Source organism: Rhipicephalus microplus, chromosome 5 (assembly GCF_043290135.1).
Source record: "Rhipicephalus microplus isolate Deutch F79 chromosome 5, USDA_Rmic, whole genome shotgun sequence".
In the NCBI taxonomy this organism is placed as follows: domain Eukaryota; kingdom Metazoa; phylum Arthropoda; class Arachnida; order Ixodida; family Ixodidae; genus Rhipicephalus; species Rhipicephalus microplus.
Window position 1 is genome coordinate 91,718,208 of NC_134704.1, and position 23,333 is coordinate 91,741,540.

General features: G+C 42.5%; 2 protein-coding genes across 2 annotated transcripts; both read left to right on the forward strand.

The window, feature by feature from the left end:
• Positions 1-3,384: 3,384 nt before the first annotated feature.
• Positions 3,385-11,748, forward strand: LOC119174352 (uncharacterized). Its single transcript, XM_075895742.1, has 4 exons — positions 3,385-4,009; positions 6,664-6,737; positions 10,504-10,582; positions 11,650-11,748. The coding sequence occupies exons 1-4, from the start codon at positions 3,964-3,966 to the stop codon at positions 11,655-11,657; spliced, it is 207 nt and encodes a 68-aa protein (XP_075751857.1). The 5' UTR covers positions 3,385-3,963; the 3' UTR covers positions 11,658-11,748.
• Positions 11,749-16,214: 4,466 nt separating this feature from the next.
• On the forward strand, positions 16,215-23,055 carry LOC142817857 (uncharacterized). Its single transcript, XM_075895743.1, has 4 exons — positions 16,215-16,388; positions 17,262-17,347; positions 19,665-19,722; positions 22,780-23,055. The coding sequence occupies exons 1-4, from the start codon at positions 16,229-16,231 to the stop codon at positions 22,785-22,787; spliced, it is 312 nt and encodes a 103-aa protein (XP_075751858.1). The 5' UTR covers positions 16,215-16,228; the 3' UTR covers positions 22,788-23,055.
• The last annotated feature ends 278 nt before the right edge of the window (positions 23,056-23,333 follow it).

Here is a 23,333-nt window from a genome sequence, read left to right on the forward strand (position 1 = left end):
AGGGGGGAAAACAGCGCCCACTCTAACACGAGTGTGCGGTGGCGCGGGCGCAAAAAAAAAAACAAAAACAAAAACGCTGCACGATAGCTCAAAGCTTAGTTACATGAAAATGACATTCGCCCAATAGAGAAGACGACTTGACCGCAGCGAAAAGAACTAATCTTCACTCAATGATGACTCCACCACATATAATATTAGGCAACAAAATGACAGCTGAAGGAAAAAAAAAACGTCCTAGGGACACAACAAAGCAAGGTTGGTTCCGTCATAAAACAACGTAAAAATATGTAACTGGGGGATCACGAGGATCTTATCACTTCCTCACATACTGCCCGAGATGTCACTCTGGTTGATGTCGCATTGAACAGCGAGCACAAATTATCAACTATCAGATACAACAGCATCTGATAATATTAATCTCGCCATCATGTCTCAAAAGTTTTCATACCAGCTAGCGCCTAAATGCAATAAAACTATGCACAAGCTGAAGATATAAATATAATTGTTCGGTGTGATAATGACAAGCTAGATCGCACAGGCTTAGTTAGGGCAGCTTCGATAACATGGCAAAGATTCATCGTCATCATCAACATCATTCTCAGACCACGTGAGTCTACAACAGGACGAATGGCTCTCCGAATGATGTCCAGTTTACTTTAACTTGCTCTAGCCGATTCCGTTTCATCTCTGCCAACCTAATAATTTTGTCTATCCATCTATTTATCCGCCTCCTTCGACTGCGTTTTCCAGCCCTTGGTAACCATTTGGTTGTTCCTAGTCTCCAATGGTTGTCCGTTCCACGCCTGACATGGTCAGCCCAGGTGCGTGCTTTTCGCTTGATGTCAGCTAGCACAAGTGCTACGCCCGTTTGTTCCTTGAGACATTCTGCCGCCCTCGGTTCCCCTAATGCTACTTCCATGATTTTTTTTTGCTTCATAGCAGGCTACACGGTCCTGAAGTTTTTGTCTAGTTGCTGTGTTATCCTTCCAGTTTGAGCCCCATGCATGTGTTGAAACTAGTAGTATGCAGTGATCGTTTACATTTCGTAATTTTTTGACAGTGAAATATTTCCGGACATTCGTTGGCACTTCGCGATTTTCCGACATAGTTACGAGGTCGTCTGGCTTTTCGTTTTAATTCAGATTATTGGGAGAGTGTCTTTTGAATATGCTCCAATCCATCTTTATTAAGCCATAGAGTTCCTTTTTGTAATTAGCCGGTGTTGTTCGTAATCTTCCTAAGTATATTCGCTTCAGCGGCGGTTCGCTCCATTTGTGTATGCAACTTTTTTATGGTAGTTGTTGCGAAATGAAACAGATACAATTCTGATTCGAAGAACTGAACCTTCTTTATAGTAAGCATTTCTTGATTTGAACTCGGTGTGCCTTGTATAGCTGTAACCGACGACTTTGGTGACGGCTATGCGGTATTTGACGGTTCGTTAGATGTGCCACGTTTCAAAACCAATATTAGAAGCATGGCTTTTTTTCTCAGGATAACTTGAACAAAAATAACTAAATGTGCACCTATTTGGAGCCCAAGATAACATTTTTTTCATGTGACGACAGGGCATGGCTGATAGTAGAATAAATATATAAATAAATAGATGGCAATGAAAATGACAGAAACTCCCACAAGAAAACACGCTGCCTTACTTGCTTTCGTGGAATGTAATAATGAGTACCTTGCAATTACGCTGTGTTCATATGACACACTAGCAGGCAGCACATCATAATTCGCGCCTGAAGGCAATATGTATTAATATTTTCTTGTGTGCACTCAGATTTATGGTTTGAAATTGTTAACGCTTTATATTGCGCCTGGTCATTCAGCTTTATATTTGTCTTAATAATATACATGATTTCATCGTTGATTGCCTGCTATATTTAGCTATTTTCGAGTCTAAAAGATGATTTGTCGTAAATTGCCTTTTGTGGAATGGCTCTGCAAAGCTCGAAGGTTTTTTTTTTCGCCCTTACATGCCTTTCTTTTGAAGTGTTTCCAACAATTCCTTGAACTGTCTCATCTCCCTCAGCAGTGCATCGTGCAAGCTAGGCTTTTTATAGACTCTTCCGGCACATTTGGCGCCCGTGATAACATGTAATTATGGGCAGCATCTGAACGCTCATGGTGTTTTTATGTGTGCTTTAAGTTTACGTGGTTCTTCGTATTTGTGCCTATTCTGACGACAGTTAAATATAGTGAAAAATTGGTAACTATTGCTAGCAGCCTGCTTGATGTACCAAATATAAAGCCGTCTGCGAGTTCACCATTATATGGGCGTATGGGCATTTCTTTGCCTGGACTGAGTTCAGTGTGCCATGTTATCAGTTCAGAGGTTGCCTGAACTGATAACACAGTACAGTAGCCTTTTTGCAACGTGATCGATTCCATGCACTCTGTTATGTTCACATTGAGTATACGTCTATTTTTGCTAATTATAAACTGCGTCGTCTTTTTAGCTGTAGGTTCATAAAACGAGGTGTCTAACAAGAAAAAAACTGTCAGAATGACTGTCCGCTTGATAAATGATTAGTTTAATTAGAAAATGAAAGCTTGTTCTCACACGAAGAGTATATGATTGACGAGTTTAAAAAATCACCGTAAAAAGACCCGACGTTATTTTTCAGCTGTTACCGTATTAAAACCTCCACTGCGTGCCTGTGAAAAAAAAAGAAAACCCGGAAACTGCAAGCAAACCTTTTAAAACTTTGAAAACAAATCATGCAGAAAAAGTGTCCAGAGCTCTGTTTCAAAACTAAAAAGTGCCTTATAGTTAAAGGTCGAAACACTGAGCTCAATTGGTGACCTTCAAACAACGTGGGATCAGCCGCAGTCCTGTACATACCGGTAATATTCAGCCATTTTAGCCACTAGCTTTCTCTCGATTTAATAATTCATATCAAATCGAGATAACAATCACCGAAATAAATTTCAGTTATTTATTTCATTTATGCATAAGGCGTCGAGCATCTGGCGTGGGCTTTGCATTGTCGGAAGATCACGCATGCGTGCTTTCAAGTAGTTTTTTGTGTGTGAATGCTTTCTTTCATAGTAACAGGAGAAAAAAAAACACATCGGATTTATTAATATCTTTTGTCTGCGCGTCGGTCGGTGTTCCATTTCCTGGCTACGCCCCTGCAATTCTATGGTCCTTCCTTGCCAACGCAGGTGAGGCATTTCCAGCGATGTGGGAAATAGAGTTCATGTAGTATTTATTTCAGTATCAAACTCTCAGTATAAAAGTCTGTATGACAGCACTTATATAATAATAATAATAATAATAATAATAATAATAATAATAATAATAATAATAATAATAATAATAATAATAATAATAATAATAATGACTGCTATGACGTTGTAGAACCACAACATAATTATGAAGCACGCCCTTTAATATTGCGCTCCATAACTCAACCATCCAGTGTTCTTTAACGTGCTTCGACATCACCCAGCGCCGGCTCCTCCACTATTTCATCTCCACGAAAGATGCGGCTGCTTCGGCTGGTATTGAACCCGCGACCTTGCGGTCAGCATTCAAGCACGCGATCACCACCTCTGCGGCGAACCTCATGTCTCCGCTTTTTCTAGAAACAAAAGATTGGGTCGGTGGGATTTCTTTCACTCCCCCGCTTGCGTTTGCAATTTCAGTTCACTACATCACTAAAGACGCCGTCGAATCCGTCACTTTTGCTAATCGAAACATAAACATGGCCTCCTATGTTCTTCAAGCCCGTTGTTAGGTAAATATACCCGTGCATCAGTTAGCTATACATCGCCACTGTGATTTCAAACCGGAAAGTATGTTTCCTGGAGATTAGGGTTACCATTTACTTATACGTGCATCCGGGCTAGTGAAGGTGCTCGACCGAACACCGGATGCCTTGGTCGAACATCCGGTGACCGATATAAGGAGTCCTCGCCTCGTGTCTATAGTTTACCAGCATACAGAGTGCCACGATGAAGAACTCGGCCATCCTTGCCACCGTGATGTTGCTGTCGTCTGGTAAGTGCTTTTTTATTGTCCCGGACAAAGACTTAAGCAGAGAAGAGCTAATCATTTAGAGTTAACTTTGACATTTACTTGTAAGTTTGAATTATTGGTTCGCATGATCACAAGAAGATCTCGACTGGGCAGCTTTAAAAAAAAGTGTTGCAGGGTTGGCCAACTGCGGAGCGCAAACCTGCCTTCCAGAAATGGTGGAGCCCCAGACGCATAATCACGTCAAATGATGTGTGATGTTTATTTTCCACTCTAAAACATAGCTAATAGGTGTTGCGGGTGATTCTTTTTTTGGGTTTCTTTCAAGCAAATAACAAAATAAAAAAACAAGCAGCTTTCTGAGTGAATTCACGTGTTCGATGAATTGGTTAAGGTGAAGGATCTCTAGCGTATTATTGGAACCAATGTGCTTAATTGCCCTTAAGAGGAGGTCCCGATACAATCTTTCATTTTGGAACCTCCTTTTGTATACTAAACACATTTATTATTCTTGAATAAGTATTAATGAAAAAATCTGAAAGTCAGAAAAGTTATCCGTAACATGTTCTCGAAACATGTGCATGTTGCGTAATAAATTTCAATTCAATTCAAAAGCAGACTCGCACGTCTTGGGCCACCTTGGTGATAGTGTAATTAAAGCGCACGCATGCTGACCCGAAAATCTCGGATAATCCCGGCTGTAGCGTTGGAATTTTTGATGAAAACGAATGCGCTACAGGCAACAGAAAGGACAATTGGGCTAAATATGATGCCGTCTGTCATAATCATATGGTGGTTTTCGGACGTTAAGCCACACATATCAGTCAAGAATATAAATGCACAAAATGAAATATGAATGCCCACATGTGAACGAAAACAAAAAGAACAATCGGGACAACACAGAGAACAGCCAGACAAGCAAATCACAAATATTGTCCCGAAACAATATAGAAAGCCAAACGCCTTATTGCGTAGCAACATCGAAGGTTGACTAACGCACTGATCTGCCCTTTTTCTTATACGAAATGCTTCCGTCACCTGTTAGAAGCCCATGTATACTAAGATTGAGGTGTGCTTTAAAGAAATGCAGGTAGTCGAAATTTCTGCGCACTTCCAACACGAAGCGCCTCATTATTACATTATGTTTAGGCTCACACGTTTGAAACACTTTTTTTTAAAAATTGAGTAATGCAAACCCACGATCACAAGAAAAGGTGCTTGGCCAAGTGGTTAAGACACTCGTTGGTGCTTGGGTCCAAATTCAACTACACCAAGAAAAGTAATTTTTTATTTATTAACGCAATTGCGTGAACAAGAGTCTCTCAGAAAGTCTGGTGTCAACGTCGGCATCGTTGATCGGGAGCGATTGATTTGATTGATTTATGGGATTTAACTCGCAAAACCACCATATCATGATGAGAGACGCCGTAGTGGAGGGCTCCGGAAATTTAGACTACCTGGGGTTCTTTAACGTGCGCCCAAATCTGAGCACACGGGCCTGCAGCATTTCCGCCTCCACCGGAAATGCAGCCGCTGCAGCCGGGATTTGATCGTGCAACCTGCGGGTCAGCAGCCGAGTACCTTAGCCACTAGACCACCGCGGCGGGGCTGCTTGGGAGCGAATAGTTGGTGTCATCCGTGAGCGAAATTCGAGATAGACGCCACAGAATAACAAAATCTTCGGTTTGAGTGAGAATCAAAGCCCAATCTCCTGCGTTATACTTGTTAGATGTCGGGTCTGTTGAGCGCCTGGCAAAGTCGTTTTGTCACCTCAGTTGATTAGTTCCATGGTAGCAGAGTTTTTCTGATGATAGCTTCACCTTGTCTGTGGCTCCCTTGACTGATCTCTGGAGCTACAATACGGCTAGAGTACGGTACAAAAATGCCTATTTTTGAAAATTCTTGTTTTTTGTGTACGTAGTTATAAGCAGAAGAAGAACAGTAGCACGGTCACGAAGTTTCAAGCTAAACAACGCTCAAGCGTCACCGCAAGGCTCCTTCAGGGCGCCGTTCCGTAATAGGAAAGTTTCGGACAGTTTCGCCAACTAGGGAGTTTACGCAGTTGCCTATAGAGAGCCCACATGACCGCCTGTAAAGTAGTCATGTAGGCTTCCTACAGCTGCCAATAGAAAGGCGCCATCGGGTGAAGGGTCTTTTCAGCATGCTTTCCAGCAATGGACGGCGCTGAGAAGGCTCGTCGGGAACGGCAATGTGATGGAGAGTGGATCCAACAGCCAGAGATAAGTGAACAGGGTAACATAAGTGAAGGAATTCGCTCTTGTTGGTAAGACATTAGGTAATATTTAACGCAACGCAACACAAGGACGAAAGGGGAGGACACAACACGTGAGGAGAGGAAGAACGACTACGTTGATTGCTAAACTATACGTTAGAAAAACAGAACGTAGTAGGCAAATGACAACAACGCAAGAAAAACGACCACAACGCAAGAAAGATGTAAGACAGAGAAACCCTAGTGAAACGCCGTTTTTGAGCCGATCCCGAGGTGCGTGCGTGTGCAAGAATGCCGAGTAAATAGAAACACAGCGACAGGATGCGCGTTGAACATCTCTTGCGATCACTGAGAGTGCAGCTACCCAGATTTTTTTTGTAGCATCACGCTGCGTATATTGTAAAGAGTAATTTTATTGTAACATAAGTTGATGAATTTCTCGCAGTGTTGACAGCAGAAGCTAAGGTGTTGCCAGGTGGGGGAGGACTTGTGCGACCAGGTGGAGGCCGTTTATGTGGCGTGAGTTGATTGTATTTACTGTACTTAGTAACGTTTACGAAATCTTCAAAGACGAAATACGTATTTACTTGTATAAACAGCAGCTTGGTCGCATTATCTTTGATTTATATGCTCAGATAACGCCATAAAACAGCACTGAATCTGTGTGTTTACTCATTGGCTGGGCAGATATATTCAAAAAAGTATTCCGGAATACATAAATGAAAATGTACTTGCTGAAAGCCTAATATACAGCTATTGAGATATTGAGTCTTGTACATGAAGGGATGTCCCGCAGATACGGCGTTTTCCAAAAAAAAAAATGTCGTCAAAAGACGATAGCCTTGTGTCTGGAGAGAGCTAACAAAGCTTTTATTTGATGCTCTGCGCAAGAAAATTGCTAAATGGTATTCTGGAGGCGCTGCATTAGAGTGCCTCGAGTCTCCAGCGCAGACAAACAAGCGCATCAAGTCCCGTCACACGTGAGACAAGAGCGCTCTCTGGCAGTTATCCTGGAAAACGAAGTGCGGGGCGTACGCGCTCGTCTCTCGGGTGATAATGTGTAAGACGCAAGGCGACGGGCAGGTGCCACCACCGTCAAGTCTTAGCAAAGCGTTAGAAACTTGCCTTTTCATGCAAACGTTGCATGATCAGCGCAGCGTGATGAACGCTATGGTCCTTAGAATTACTTCTGTATGCCTTTTATGGTAAAAAAAATACACATAGATAATATTGACGTGTTGTTATGGTGCCTCATATACACGCAATAGTTGCTTTTTAATTGACCATCACACACGTATGAACGCTGAATCTGGAGCAGCATTACTGGGCGCTGCGGATGGGGTCGGCCATTTGGGCTATAGTCTGGTGCCGTTTAGAATATTCGGTACCGTTAAGGGTGGACAAACAGACAAACAAACATACATACATACATACATACATACGTACGTACATACATACATACATACATACATACACACATACATACATACATACATACATACATACATACATACATACATACATACATACATACATACATACATACATACATACATACAGACAGACAGACAGACAAACAGACAGACAGACAGACAGACAGACAGACAGACAGACAGACAGACCAACATTTTTGCGTCGAAGGTTCCCAAGAAAAACTATTGTCTTTAAAACAAAAAAAATATTCTGGAAAGCATATTCGAGAATGCCAACGCAGGAATTCTTCATTTTGACGATGAAGTTGTTCCGCAATGATATTTATTAAGTGCAGCATATTTTTGTGAATAATGTTGCAGCGTATCAGAACTTTCACTTGAATGATATCAACCGGATCACCAACGTGCACCATTGTACTAAGTTACTTACACGCATAATGTGTTTTGAGGAGAAGGTAGCTGCGTTACTTGCTCCAACAGACTCTCATATAGTATACTTTCTTCTTAAAAGTGTTGATTTGAACCTAACACAAGGCTCGCTAAAGAGAAAAGTCTGTCTTCTGTAAGAGATGAGACCAATTTGGCGTTGTAATGAATAGACAACATATGCCGGGAAGCCCTGCAACCTTTCTTCTAAGGTGAGGTTGGTGCGAAAACAAACAAACAAACAAACAAACATAGATGCTGCCCTGGCCCTGAAGAACAGCGACTATCATCGGCAAGGGCCGAAAACACGCCCTCCTTGATAGCCGTCAACTGCGTCTTGTGGTTTTACTGCATGTGTGCCATTCTGTGCATCTGGGGAACTTTTTCCGCCATTCTCGTTTCGTCAACTGGTGGGCCGCCTTTAATTGGCTTACTAGAAGAAATTATCCCTTCATTCCAACCACGTGAACTCATTTGCACGAGAAAAAAAAACATAACGAGATACCCATATCCTGCAAAGTATCACGATTCAATCGATACATCGTGAAAGTATGCTAAAAAACATTGTTCAAATGTACCCCAATACAAAAATGCACATACAGAAAAATATCGCCTAAATGTTATGACGATACTCTTTTATCGCGATACTGCCCAGTTTCGGTGCTTACGTAGATGTCTTGAACAATTTCTTCCTTTTGTGAGTATGTGATCAGTTATATTTCCTATCAGAAGGAAAATTGCGGTCTAAACACAATACTGTGCTTCGATGCAGCTCTTATAAGATGCTCAACAGATCTTAATTGCGGGGGAAGCATGGCCTCTAAACTGTCAAAAACTGACAAATGTACAAAAGGCGAATATCTGAAAGGTTGGCAACAAAAGCTTTCTTTCTAAGGGGCGTAAAATGTTCGACTAAAACGTTCAGTTTAATCACAGCAGATGGTGTCTTGTCCCATGATGTAGCTTAGCTGTATATAACTGTCAGAACTTGCTTTGTATGGAGTAGCTGATGACAATGCTCAAACAAACGAGTAGAATAACCGATTCCCTTTTCCACACATACGCTTCTCAGATGAACATACCACGCAGCAATATTTGAAGTGTACTAGTGCACTCATTCACCGGCATTACATGTTTGCAGGGGCAGAGGATTAAATAAGTAATCTCAATAACAAACTTGTAAGTAGATGCGAACCAATTTAAGTTGTGAAGTAAGCACATTAATCATGTTTTTTGTCTTGCAGACTCCTTACAGTTACGCATAGCGCTCGAATTCTGGTTATAATATACAGTCGAAACCGCTTATAACAATACTCAAGTGCCACAAAGTATTTATTGCTAAAACCAATAATTGCTGTAAATGGGCCGCACACAGAAAAGCAACATTGGACGAGAAACTGTCTTGTGAAATTTATAAAATTGAATTGGATGTGCCAACAGACCTCACTGATAAGAATAACAATGTTGCCGATTTTTCGGACATGCTTGAAGATTCCGACGGACTCACGGGACCGCCACAAGCCTTATAGAACCAATGTATGACATCTAATATTTTAGATGCTGACAATCTTCCAAGTTTCAACTTTTTTACTTTTCTAATTCTGAACTTTTCACTCGAATTGCATGTCCAAAAGTGCATTAACAGCAGCCGCTACCCCCGCGCCATAGCGCATTTTGAAAGTTGTCTTTGCCGCAATAAGTAACGTTATGCAGTGAAGTTTCCGCAAGTTGGAAGGGGCACTGGGACTAGTTCAGGTTGTGGGCGGGGGTTCAGTACGTTGAATTTCTCTTTTTATTCTTCCTTTTCATAGACGTGTTCAATTACCTGTCGGCATGAACACTGAACGACTAAAATTAATTGTTTTAATCGAATATGTGGTTCGTGGGCATTACTGTGAGAGGACTCTTCAACCATAGAAAACATGCAAAAGTTCATGGCGCAGCAGCTTCTCATTGTTATAACCAGATACTGTTAAAAGCGACATATTTATAAGTTGGTTGAACTGCATATTTAAAATGCCCATCAGTAACAACAGTGTGATGAAAAACCCTTTCTGTGCATGAACATGTGAAGAGTTGAAAAAAAGTTCCCTTCTCCGATTGAAAGTGACAGTTATCACAGAGCCTTGCCAAATCTTCGCCCTCTGTCAATAACGACAAAGCGCGTCAGAATAGTGATGTTGCTAGAATATTTTTCACTTTGGCGTTCGCCTGCTACATTTAGCTCTCAGAAAACATAAAATTGGCGTGTTGATCGACTGGGCCACTCTGGTTTTCACGTATATTCAAGGTCTCTCCCGCACTCGGGAGGTAAAATCACCATGTACACTGTGAGAAATGTGTCACTTTAACTATTGCTATAACCATCATTTGCACGACTATAAATGATTAGTTACAGCACAGCACAATACTTGTTTCAATTTCAGACGCGAATCTGCCGCTTTGGACAACGCTGTGTTGACCTAGTTGTGTGCGTCAGAGCTCCCTGCCCAAGGATGTCTCAATGTGAGTGTACTTATTTAATAAGACTTCCCAAAAATTACGCACGCCGCTGGAGATTCTATAATCCCTGCAACCGTTAAAACAGTGCTGTAGATAGTCATTTTATGCCCGAAAAGTGCAATAAATGTTGAAAATAAGTGAAACTGCCGAATTCTTGGTGAGGTTGGCATCGAATGACAAAGAGTTGGGTATTTAAAAAAGCAACAGAAAATTTCACTTCTGGTATGTGGTTGTGGTATCTCTGTTCACACCATTTGAATGACACGGATGCGTTCGAAAGATAAGGAAGGAGGCGACAAAAGGGGGAAGGCAGGGAGGTTAACCAGATATACATCTGGTTGGCAACCCTACACTGGGGGATTAGGGAAGAGGACAAGAAAGACGAAAAAGAGGGAAGAGAAAGAATAAAAAGGGAGAAAAAGGGAAACTAACAGTAATTTCACTGCGGCGTTTAGACATTCACCGCTAGTCAGAGGCGTTCCCGCAAACCCTACAAAAACCCTACAAAAATACCGCAGGTGATGGGGTAAGAGGCATGCTCACAAGATTCCCTTTTATTGCTTATCTCACGCCTCTGAGAACATGACAAAACACGTCAGAAACCGTTCTAAAGTATAGTTTTCTAGTAAACTGAGAAATAGAGGTATTGCTGCTGGAGTGTCGTAGAAGAGTCTAGAAAGACTGGAGAACCGTATATACTCGGAGTTGATCACCGGAACGAGACACGAACAAAAGAGAACTATGAAAGTGTGTTTGTTTGAGTAGGAATAATAAGAATGCCCTGAAGTGTGTCAAAGCTTACGAACTCTTTGGCACTAAAGAACACTAAATAGGTTGCGTATGGCTGTATAGTTTTGTCCTTTAAGTATACTAAAATCTGAAGAATTGTGGTACACAAACTAAATATTGTAACAAATATACCACTTTTGAACAAGCCACTCCTTAGATCTCACTGCGTCAATATGTCGAAGCAAGCAATTTTAACCAGCTCTTTATTTAAATATTAGACAAACTATGGTTAAGTATGTTTTTGAATGGTTGTTTACGCAGCCATATTTGATTTATTTCAGGCGTATGACGCGACATCGACATCAAGAAAACCCACCTTTATGATGATTCCATTCACACACTGGCTTTTGGTTTTTAGCTTAATAAAAAAAAGGAACTCAGCCATTGTCTGATGTCTTCATGTAGGAGTGAAAAACCTTGTGATCTTGAATTTGTGCAATGTTTACCCTGTAGCTTTTTTATTTTTTGTCTATGAGTGCCGAATTGCACAGTGGAGTGTATTTTAAATGCGCCTTTTCTCAAAAAAACGGCATGCCCATAAAACTTGCATGATAATTCCTAGAAATAGATGTATTAATCCCTAGCTGAAAGACCAGGCTCCTAAATTCATCTTTCGGGAAAAAATATCTTGCTTACTTGCCGTGTACCATAAGAGAAACAATCCGATTCTTCTTTTTCTCAGCCATAACTAGTACAGTTTTCCAGTCTCAGGTGCGGACTTCTGGGGAGAAATGTAGATATTATCTATGAATGTCCCACTGCAATCAGTGGGATAGTTCTTTAGGAAAGGTATGCAAAGTTTAAAGCTTTCAAAAAATGTTATGGACCATCTCCCCGAAGAGAAACCTAATGGAATGCGAACTAGCAGCGGTATGCATGCTGTTGTACGCTTTAAACAGGCGTCCACGTGGGTGCTGAAAGAACTGTTTGAAGTGAAACTCGGTGTAGCGTTTACTCGAGTGAACGTTTATTTGAAACGCAAAGACACAGGAGGCAGGTTGGCTTTCCTGCAAGTTTCAACGCATAAAGACTGTTCGCTCGATGTGCGCTCGAACGTTGGGAGTGGTGGAGAGGGTGAAGCAACAGAGATGACACACAGCGAGCGGCAACAGGGAAGGAAGAGAGTGACTTCAACGCACGCGCACTGTGAGGGAAAGTGGGACCTACTTTGCACCGTTCCAAAACCTGTGGCCCGGGGAACATGGTGTGGATAGAGGGACAGCATTATACAAGCTAGTCAGAGCTACTTCGCATCTAAAACTGATTCTGAGAAAAACGCACTTTTATGCTTGAAAACATGCGCGAAAAGTGCTCCTAACATCAACCATTGCTTGCAGTAAAAAAAGCATTACTAGATAGAAATCTTGCAATCAAAACCTATGCAAAGAGCAGCTATGAAATAGCTCAACAGATCTAGCTATATTTATTTCAAAAATGCAAAAACAATGATGGAAACAGTATGTCAACACACTCTATCTTGCGTCGGAAGGGGAATTCTGAACGTCATTCCTACATGGCTTCGAGCACTCATACACTCGTCAGAGCACATCCTTACTCCTCGATGCTTGTTCTATTTACTTGTAATAAAATTGTAACACTAAAGTACTTTAGGCTGAGGTCCACGAAGTCCTCATTGTAGCACATCGTCCCAGAATCGACGTTGTAAGTGTATGCTAGCAGGTGACAAAGAAAACAAAACCAGGAGAAAGAATTTGAAGAATCAAACCTCCTACCCCTCGCTCCTCAAAGCGAGGCGACTCTGCCACAAAATCGGCATACTAAAGGTGAGCTATTTATCTACAATACGTATATTTGATGACACGTTGCTCATCTGAAAGGCACATGTTTTCGTAATTACCGGACAGATGACACTAAAAGCATGAAAGGAATAGCGTTACTGTATATGCTACCTTTAGGCAGCATATAGAGTATCTGAAAGGTACCGTATACAGTAACTCTAGAAGGGCGAGCTTTAAAGGTCGTCACCCCACTCGTTGCTATGCGCGCGTGTCCCGACCTGCACTTTGCCCTACAAACGTCGCCCGTGTGCGCCCGCTTATCTTGTGTTCGGAGCGCATTGGACGTCTCTGCGTTCATTGTTAGTTTACATTGAAGTTACAGAGTGCACAAGGGTCATTTCGCTTATTGTAGCGGTTGCGTTTGCCCTAAAGCCCTAACCGCATGCATGCAATTTTCTAGTGACCACGACAAGTGGCGGCGACATACTTGCTCCATCACAGCGTCGCGTCGCGACGGCTGAAACCGTATGTCAGCGACAAAGTTTTATTTCTGCTTGAATTAAAACTATCGCGTGCCTACACATAAACTGCAAATAGAAGTTTGAAAGTTGGTCGATGACAGCATACCAAATTTGTTACTGTCATGTGCGTCAATGTGCAGCCACAACAGCATTTCACGACCTCCTATTTTCGCAAGTTTTTGGTTTACCTGCGATAGGTTGTCCAGAAGCATACGTTACGACGGCTACGATGCACTTCGCATGACGATATTGCATGGCGATTTGGTCGCAGCAAGCTACCGAATTGCCACAGGCCACCGTCGAGACATCAAAACAAACCTCCGATAACAAGATTTACGAAAGAATACGGCCACTGTCTCACTCTCCACGTTAGTTGAGAATGTAATAAAAGGTAGTCTCTACCTTGCATCCCTTGAAGTACGCGCAGATAAGAAGCATCGTGAGCAAATTACAACCGAAGCGAGAACCATGGGTGCAGCCATGTTGCCGGAAATCACCACGCTGGCGGCTGGGCGACCAGCGATCTTCTCTTGGGTTCGAGAAACGCGTGACGCGACAAGCGGCGGCGACGACGGATAGTTCTCCGCAATTGCAAATCTTGTCGCTCGTCGCTGCCGCTTTTCGCTGTCACGAGGTAAAGGCGAGCATGCGGTTAGATTTTAAAGAAGCATTGTTCAAACACAAAACAGTCACAACGGTGACAGTTGTTAGTTCACGCTCGTCCTGTGTGTCCTTTTCGTGCACCTTCTGTTCCTGAGTAGCACGCTCCGCGGTTCGGGCTGCTTGTCTTTATTCCCGTGACATTCGAATCTGATGGCATCGCACTCGAGATGAAACATTTCACAATAAACGCCCAGCTAGCTCTGTGAAGACATGGTTCAACTTATACCGATTCTATGAAAGAGGAATCACCAGTATGTTCTTGAGTAAGTAGTGAGCAAGTAATGGGGCAAACCAAACGCTTTTGATACAGCCGCGACTGTTCTAAGTCATTTGCTACCTACGTGCTGGCTTTTCCGTTCAGACAGGGACAGAAACTTAGACCAGTCAGGATGCTTAAGTCTTCAGCATGCACGAAAAAAATTCACACTGCTGGGATGGATGCACAACGAAAAGGAAGAAAAAAAAAACGACCACTGAAGGGAAAAATAATAAGCGACGAATGTAATGACCTGATGCCGTCTTACCGAAAATTCTGAATTTTGACTAAATGTTAATTACTTGAACAATACACAGGAATGACATGTTTCCTATTGTTTCAAAGCCAGCGCTGTTGCAGCAATATTTGCATTAGCAAAAAATTAGAGCACTTGTGCACCGCACTAGACATCATGCGCTTAAAATTGCCTTAAAACCATACACTTCGTGTTTTCTCACTTACTCAACCAGCAAAGGAAGCCTGGAAAATACCCATTTAACTAGCGTACCACACACCTTCGCAAACGTCCAAACCAGCCAAGGCGGAAAAACCTGCGCTACATGCGCAATCTGGTCAATGCACTCGTCATCGCACTTAGATGCTTGTTTCTACACATAGAGAGATGCAAATGAAAAAAAAAAAAATCTTGGCCCAAGAAGAAGGATAGAAAGGGAGAAAAGCCTACATGAAAAGTTCAGCAACGCCCGGGAAGTGGTCTTTGTAGATGCAGCAGAATACGAGAATGACCGAAACGTGGTAATTGCAGCTACGAATACTCAAATGGATTCCAAATTCAGTGGAAGTGTACGTACAGATAAGGCAGAAGTGGGGGAGGAGGCGGCTATAGAACTAGCACTAGCCCCCCCCAAAAGCTGAAGTCGTGATCAGCGATTTCAAAACCGCGGTTAAAATTTATGCCAAGGGAAGGATCTCACTGGAAGCGCTAAGAATTCTGGCTAACTTTCGCCACGAGCGGATAGTTCATATTATATGGGCACCTGCTCACTCCTCCCTCCACGGGAACGGAATCGTGCATGACCTGGCTCGAGAACTGGCCGGCCGAACAGGCGGAGCAGAAATTCCGGGAACGGAGAGAGACCGCATGATTAGTTATGAAGAGATCACAAAACACTACAGGCTAGGAAGGGTCCGATTCCCGCCGGCACATACCCCAATCAACAAGCAGCAGGCGACGGCATGGCGCCTCTTACAAACCAACACTTTCCCGAAACCAGTAACTTTTCACTACATCTAGCCATAGATATACTCAGATTTGTGTAAGTTCTGTAATCACAGGGCGGATCTCAATCATATAGTGTGGGCTTGCCCCTCAGTGACAGGGCAATATAAAAAAAGTACAGCGATGGAGAGCAATGGGAGACCGCACTGCTAAGCGCCGACCCAGAAGTGCAACTTGACGTCCTTCGGGAAGCCGAGGATGCCACCAGAGCGCTAGGACTCATGGCTGCCACCTATGGGAAGGAGACAATTCTTCCACATCTTGCCGTTTATTTGTTTTTCTTTAATAAAGTTTTTCCTCCTTGGCGTGAGAAGAGCCGATCAAGCACGTACCTCGCTTTCATACGCAAGGTCAAATGAAGGTATGTTTTTATAAACGTGCTTGTTGGTACAGAGTCGGGAACGATGCTAGAGGTATGCCGGGATGTTTTTTTTTATCCCCATGCCTGCCGTGGTGGCCGTAATAAATACACCTTTACCGAGTAGAGACAACGACAGAAGCGTCTGTGTACTCTTGGATCACCACTCGCCTGCGAGCACCGATCACGCAATGATGAAGAAAGTGGCTCTCGTATTGGTCGTCGTTCTTCTCTGCACCGAAGGTGAGCCCCGAGGTGTCAACGTCTGAGGCGGCTGCCACTCGGGTATCGTTGTTACGTGTTTAGTTACGTGCAGTCACTCTGAAAAAGCAGTACTTCGCGCAAAAAAGTGTGCTTTTAATATCATTATATATTACCAAAGATAATAACACGTAAAAAGAAGAGCAAAAACGTATTTTTATAATGGTTCATTGAAGAATATTCAAATAATCGGCCTTCAAAACCAGCCGCAAGAAAATTATGGTCATGAGGGTCAATATTTTTTTTAAAGTTTTAGCGGCTTCTTGTGGCTCGGTTGGCGCAGTTGACCGTATGGGTCATGATTATATCAGTTCGCACCCTAGCCATTCATGTTTTTCGTAGTAGTACCTGCTTGTGAAAACAGTACGCCTAATTATCTGGTAGACATTAAGGAAACCTAGTTAACGCAGGACAGAGAAATGTCTCAGTGAAACGGAAATTCTTAGCCCCGATGTGACGGTACCTTGCTCGCATCTCGCGGTGCGAGTGGCGTGCACACAGAGCAACAGACTTGCGTTTGAAAATGAGGCAACGTTCAAAACCTTTACATGTCAATTCTGTTATTGCCAAAATTTAAGCTGCTTAGTGAAACTCAAGACAATTAAAAAAGTTGTGTTTATAGTGCCTATCAAAAGGTTATAAGTGTGTGACATAATGGAGACACAGTGAAACTAAGTAAGTATGAGAAAGAGAGACAGTCCACAAAGCTCACGTGTGATTCTAATTTTTTTAGAAAGATTCTCTTATTTTTCTGGCATGTTATAAATGTTTGTTGGGTAGTTAAAGCAAATATTCACTCTCGCCCTACCGAGCAGCTGTACCATGTTTGAGATCATCGTCAATCTTTTTTCGCAGTGATGCTGACAGAGGCGCAAATTCGTCCTCCCGGAAAGGGCACCAACCCAGCCAATCGCCGCAAACCGAAACCCGTTAAATGTGGCGTAAGTACAGTCCTACAATAAAGGCTTCGGCCGAAATTACTCAGCCCTATGGTGGCCTAAATTACTCAGCCGTCCACAGCGAAGGCGTTCATTAACAAGATCGAGGAATATCTTCGGTATGACTTTCGATCCTGATGCGACCTCCGCTTGCAAATGTGAACAGACATGTATCGTGCCAAGGAACGGTGGCGTAAGGTGATCACCAAGTTGACCCGACCATCAAGATGACAAAATACTCAAATTGCTTGAGATAGTGAAAGCGGACGCCAAAAACTATTCTCGTCCAAATAGTAAGCAGGAAATATCTTCGCCATATGCAATGAATGAGCTCAAACAATCCCAGTGCTTCACTCAGACGAGGACCACAGTGTCTTCCGATGACTATCTTCCCGTTTGGCCATACGGCAGCTTCCTTACTGAAGTTACCCACTTCTCTCGCAATTAATTTTTCCCTAAAAATGTAATCATAAAACTTGCCACATCTGAAGTGATATTCATGTTCTTACAATTGAAGTCTAAAGCTAATTTTTATTTGGAGCGCCCTGTGGTGTCAAGTGCGTCTCAGCGTGTTGGCAAATCACGTCTGAAAACTAATTCTTTGAGCGCAGCAGACGACACAAACGAGTCCACCCAGCTCACGTCATCGATCTATCGTTCGCTTTGATTCGCTATTAGCTCACGCTAGCTGGAACGTTCGAATAGGCCTCGGTGTTACTGCAATTACGGCATCCGGCTGTTAACCAGGAAGTCCCGCCACGAATCCCGGCCATGGTGGTCGCATTTTCATAGAGGTGAAGTGTTTGATTCCCGTGTGTTGTGTGATGTCAGTGCATGATAGAGAACACAAATGGTCAAAATTTCCGCATCTCTCCTCTACGGTATGCCTTTTATTATTATCCTAATTGTGGCTCTTAAAACAGATAGAAGAGCATATATATTTTATTATTATTATTTAATCGATCATTGAAATAATAATTTATTCATTCTGCCCAGGAACAACCACATGGTCTTTGTGCAGGTGCATGCAAAAAAAAAATAAAAGAGCCAAAACCCAAAAACAAAAAAAAAATCAGCGCAGAACAAAACTGAGAAAAGACAAGATGAGAATCATAGAATGGCAGTGAAAAATAAAGGGAAATATACATAACTATATGAAGGGCTTCCTGGAAAACGAAAAAAGGAAGTATTTGTACACTTTGAAAAACTATCTCAAGAAAGCGCAAAGCTGAAATAAAAACGTTGACAGTGGACTGTGGAAGCGGCAAAATCATTAAAGTTAACTATGTATAGATTTTGTATTCCGTGAGCTGTAGAGTGTTGAAAGGAGTTGGCAGGTACATGGAATGGTCGATTCTCTCTGGCTAACCTACGCAGAATCCGAAAACTTACAAAACTGAGAAGCAAAGGGCAGGGTATTATACCGGGAACTAGTTTGTAAAAAATAACAGCTCAGCGTGGTTTAGTTGGCAGCGAAGTGATGGCGATTATAAAATTGCGGTAGTGTTAGAACGAGATCCACAGTCATTTCTTGCAAAACCATGGTTTAAATATTCATGATTTTTTAAGCTCGCTCTGTGGCGTCACTGTCAGCTTTAGCGATGCCATTCTAAATCACAGATGCATACTCAAGTTGAGGAAGACGTAATGCGGTGTAAAATATCTGGAAGACTGTAGGAGAACTGAATTCTCGAGAGATTCTGCAAACACAGCTGACAGAATGAAGGCCTCATGTGCACAGTACGTTTGGTGTGAGAAGAAAAATTAAGCATGCTTTCAAAAACAACACCAAAATCACTGGATTCGTGAACGTTACATAACGACACGGTATTGACCGAGTATGGAAAAGACACGATGAATGTTTTGCGAAATATACTAATAAACTTGGTCCTTGACGTATTCAGGGAAAGGCTATTGTTGTCGCACCACTCAGAGAAAGAAAACAAATCTGCTTGCAGCAAGCGTCAGTCGTTAACTAAATGAATTTCCATTAATCAATTGATGCCATTGGCATAGAGCAGAAGAATCGTGAATTGCAAAAGAAACGTCGTTAACGTACATTAAAAATAAGAGTGGGCCTAACACCGACCTTTGAGGGTCCCCTCTAGCCTCTTTGTACAAAAAGGACATTTGGCTATTACCAGCAACCTAACGTGATCTATTCTGCAGTTAGCTGTGCAGGAGATTCAGAACAGACGAGTCAAGATCAAAGTTTGCAAGGTTAAACAAAATTAGTGAATAGATGATTACGTCAGAAACCTTGCTCAGGTCACAGTAGACTTCGTCAATCTGTTCTTTCTGTTCTCTCTGTTGCTTGCAGGATAAGTTTTGCCAGCCACACCAGCGCTGCGAGAGCGGCTTAATACCGGTACCTACCTGTGAGTACTCCGCTATTTCTTGTCGATTTGTTCTTCCACACTAGGACCATCAGTATTACGTAACATGCACAGCGCTAATCCACAATATGGCAATATTTTTTCGTTAAGTGATCATATTAGTTACTCAAAAAAGTGTGGGCACCATTCTGAGACATCGCTAGAAGATCATTCTAAGTTGCTTAACACGCAGTGTCAGTGCCCTGCACAAACCGCAGACAAAAAAGAGGTACGGCTATATTCTTTACTCGGATTTTGAAGATTTCTTCAAGCCAAACATGCACTGCAATGAATGTTATCACGACTGCCGTACACAATTGACTAAGTTTGCCATCTATGCACCATGCACGCAGCCTAAGTAACAGAAACCACTGTCGTGGTCGCTGGAAGGCCATTCGTTCAGCGTTGTTTATATGCACCACGTTTGACTGATAGGGCTGCTGCTAGTACACTGTTGTCAGTTTCTGTCACCCCGTGACGTCAGGCTGTGCTTACAGGTCAGGACGAAACCACCACCTCGGTATCAAAATCGAAAATTGCTTTCTAACACAATGGTACTGAATAGGTGCAACGCATTCCCATGCACCACGATACTCTTTTTATGGTTCTTGGCACCAGCGTTGGTATGAAGCGCAATAATGCTAAAACACTTCGAATACCGGTCAGCACTCTTTGTGCTGACAGGTATTCGCCTTTATTACAAAATGTGAGGTGTATTTTACCGCTTCTTGATCGATTGCACAAACGCCGCACCTCAGTTTCATTTATCGCAAAGAGGGGCTTCAACGTTTCGAGCTTGTTCCTATGCAGCATATTGCTGGGATACTTTTCTGTACTGCTGGACGATTTTTTTTTTGCTGCATACCATAAATGTACACAACAAAGCGAACTCTTGAACGTGTTTACTGCTTTCGAAATCCATTCAAGCGCTTCGATTATTAGTTGTCAGCACCGCGTTCCCGTTTGCATTACATATTCGCTAATTATTAGTTCGGCGTACCCAGGTAAGAGCAAACACGTAGTTCTGGTCACTATTCACGATTTTCATGATAGTTACTCTAAGCGTAGATTTTTAGGCCCTGTACCTTGATTTTCAAGGTTGTAAGGGCAAAAAAGATATTTTCACCTAAGTAACGTTAAACTTTCGGTCGCAAAACCACTGCCCGGCAAAGACCACAATTTCTGAAGTTCGACTGGACTCTAACGGAAGAGCAGCGTGCATCCTAGTCGCCATACTTGTTCCCATCAGAGAACAAGAAAAATTCATTGGTATCAGCTTTCTCTTGTCTTTGCTGTCCAAAGACGTTTGAAGTGGTGGGAAACAAATAGTGTAAATAGCATTAAATGCCATTATTTTGTGAATTCACAGCAGGATACATTTCATACTGTGAATATTAAAATCTTAGAGAACTTGGAAAAAACAATTTGAACAGTAGAAGGCGATAGCTTGATTGGGTCGCGTGGTTATTGCCATGAACCATGTGGCAAGGAAAGGAACTTATGAGCACATAACACTGTTCGCTTCAAACTATTCTCTAATGTCCACTGTAAGTTCCGTTGCTAAGCATACACTAAGCCCTATTTTTTTTTTCTTTTACAAATTTATGAGCTACCCATCGGGCATCCATAAGTTGTCACGCGCACCTGAGCAGCTGAATACTTGTAACGGGTTGGCAGTTTTAGGCCACCCACTCGTTGCGCCATTATCACGTTTTGACGTCGGTTTAATAGAACTGACTGTGGTTTAACGCCCCAAAACCACGAGACAATTGTGAGAGACGCCTTGTGGAAGACTCAGAAAACTTCGAACAGCTCTATTTCTTTAACTTACTCCTAAATATATGTAATGAACCTCAAATATTTTTACCTCCATCGAAAATGCGGCTGCCACGGCTGGGATTCACTACCATAAACTGCAGGTCATCCGTCGACTATAGCACAACCTCTGGACCCCGTGACGGGCTGTTTTGAGGCTTAGATCGACTATTACAACTTTTTTGGCAATATTACATGCGTTAAGATGACCCCTTCAAGTACATGACACTTTTTATAAGCGTTTTGTAGAGTAAGCAACAATGGCAGACGTTGAGCAGTTTCGGATGGCATATCGATAGCCATGCGTCGCATGCCCAAGGACCACTGACGTTACATGGTGTATCGTCTCACTGCCAAACAAAGAAGCAAACAGACAGACAGACAGACAGACAGACAGACAGACAGACAGACAGACGGACGGACGGACGGACGGACAGACAGACAGACAGACAGACAGACAGACAGACAGACAGACAGACAGACAGACTGCTTTTCTAAATTCAAGTATTCCAAGAAAAAATATTCTCTTTAAAAGTATCCGGCATAGAACGTGGTTTGAACGTGGGTCCTTTCCGTGGGTACCCTTTATTTCACCACAGAGCAATTGGGGTGCTTGATACTCCATGCTAAAATTCAATTCCTGTAGTTAAGGAACCACGTAGACATATGTAACATAACGTGACGCACAATGCGAATCGCTTTACGAGTGGGTCGTTGAACGCTTCCAATCCTTAACGAAATGCTGCTATAACTCTTCATCGTCATCAGCCACAACCAGCATGACAATGACCAGGCTTTCATTCGCAGCCCTTGTTGTAACTGCACGTGGGAAACAATAACACACCACACTCCACCGCAGTGGTCTAGTGGCTAAGGTACTCGGCTGCTGACCCGCATGTTGCGGGTTCAAATCCCGACTGTGGCGGCTGCATTTCCGATGGAGACGGAAATGTTGTAGGCCCGTGTGCTCAAATTTGCGTGCACGTTAATGAACCCCAGGTGGTTCAGATTTCCTGAGCCCTCTACTACGGCGTCTCTCATAATCATATGGTGGTTTTGGAACGTTAAACCTGACATATTAATAAATAAATCAACAATAATACACCACAACCAACATCTTTTTGACACCATCTACACCATGCTTTTGACGCCACCTATTCCATAACTTATGCTATGTTGGCAATAAGAATTACGATATTATGTACATTTGGGTAAATATGAACTGCCTTCTGACTTACTTTGCAGGTTACTGAAACGAGCTTTCCAGCAATAAAGGACTCACGGGACGACCACCAACTTGATATCTTTAGCCTAATTGTGAAATAAACGTTTATTGGTGAAAGAAAAATGTATTATTTTACCGTTAAGCGAGGCTTGGCTCAGAAACCCCGTAAACACAAGCCTCGAAGCTCATCTCCAGATCATCAAACGCACTCAACAAGAGGCGACCAGGCATGGCATGACAGCCATCTGTCCTTGTGAAACGATTGGTGTTTCGAATAAAGTTGTTTACTACCAAGAGTCCGCGACTAATATTTATAAAAAATTGGCAGATTCCGTGCACAGTGGGAATCGATGATATGCGAAGCACGAATTAGGAAGGTTGATATGTCACTGTGAAATCAGCACAATGTTGCGAGGTGGAAATAAATGACGTCGCACATGACTTACGTGTCATGATTATGATGTTTGGATGTGTCGTGTATACCTTAGTCATCTATTCACGTCACGTGATACCAAATTTAGTATATCTAGAGCTAGCGAAATGCCCGCGAGCAGGCTATGAGAGTGGTATGTTA

Bases quoted from the DNA above. Each gene is read 5' to 3' on its own strand.
- LOC119174352 (XM_075895742.1), top strand. From the start codon at position 3,964: ATGAAGAACTCGGCCATCCTTGCCACCGTGATGTTGCTGTCGTCTG. The intron at 4,010-6,663 runs GTAAGTGCTTTT...AATTTCTCGCAG, and splicing joins CGTGATGTTGCTGTCGTCTG to TGTTGACAGCAGAAGCTAAG. The intron at 6,738-10,503 runs GTGAGTTGATTG...TTTCAATTTCAG, and splicing joins GTGGAGGCCGTTTATGTGGC to ACGCGAATCTGCCGCTTTGG.
- LOC142817857 (XM_075895743.1), top strand. From the start codon at position 16,229: ATGCCTGCCGTGGTGGCCGTAATAAATACACCTTTACCGAGTAGAGAC. The intron at 16,389-17,261 runs GTGAGCCCCGAG...CTTTTTTCGCAG, and splicing joins CGTTCTTCTCTGCACCGAAG to TGATGCTGACAGAGGCGCAA. The intron at 17,348-19,664 runs GTAAGTACAGTC...TGTTGCTTGCAG, and splicing joins CGAAACCCGTTAAATGTGGC to GATAAGTTTTGCCAGCCACA.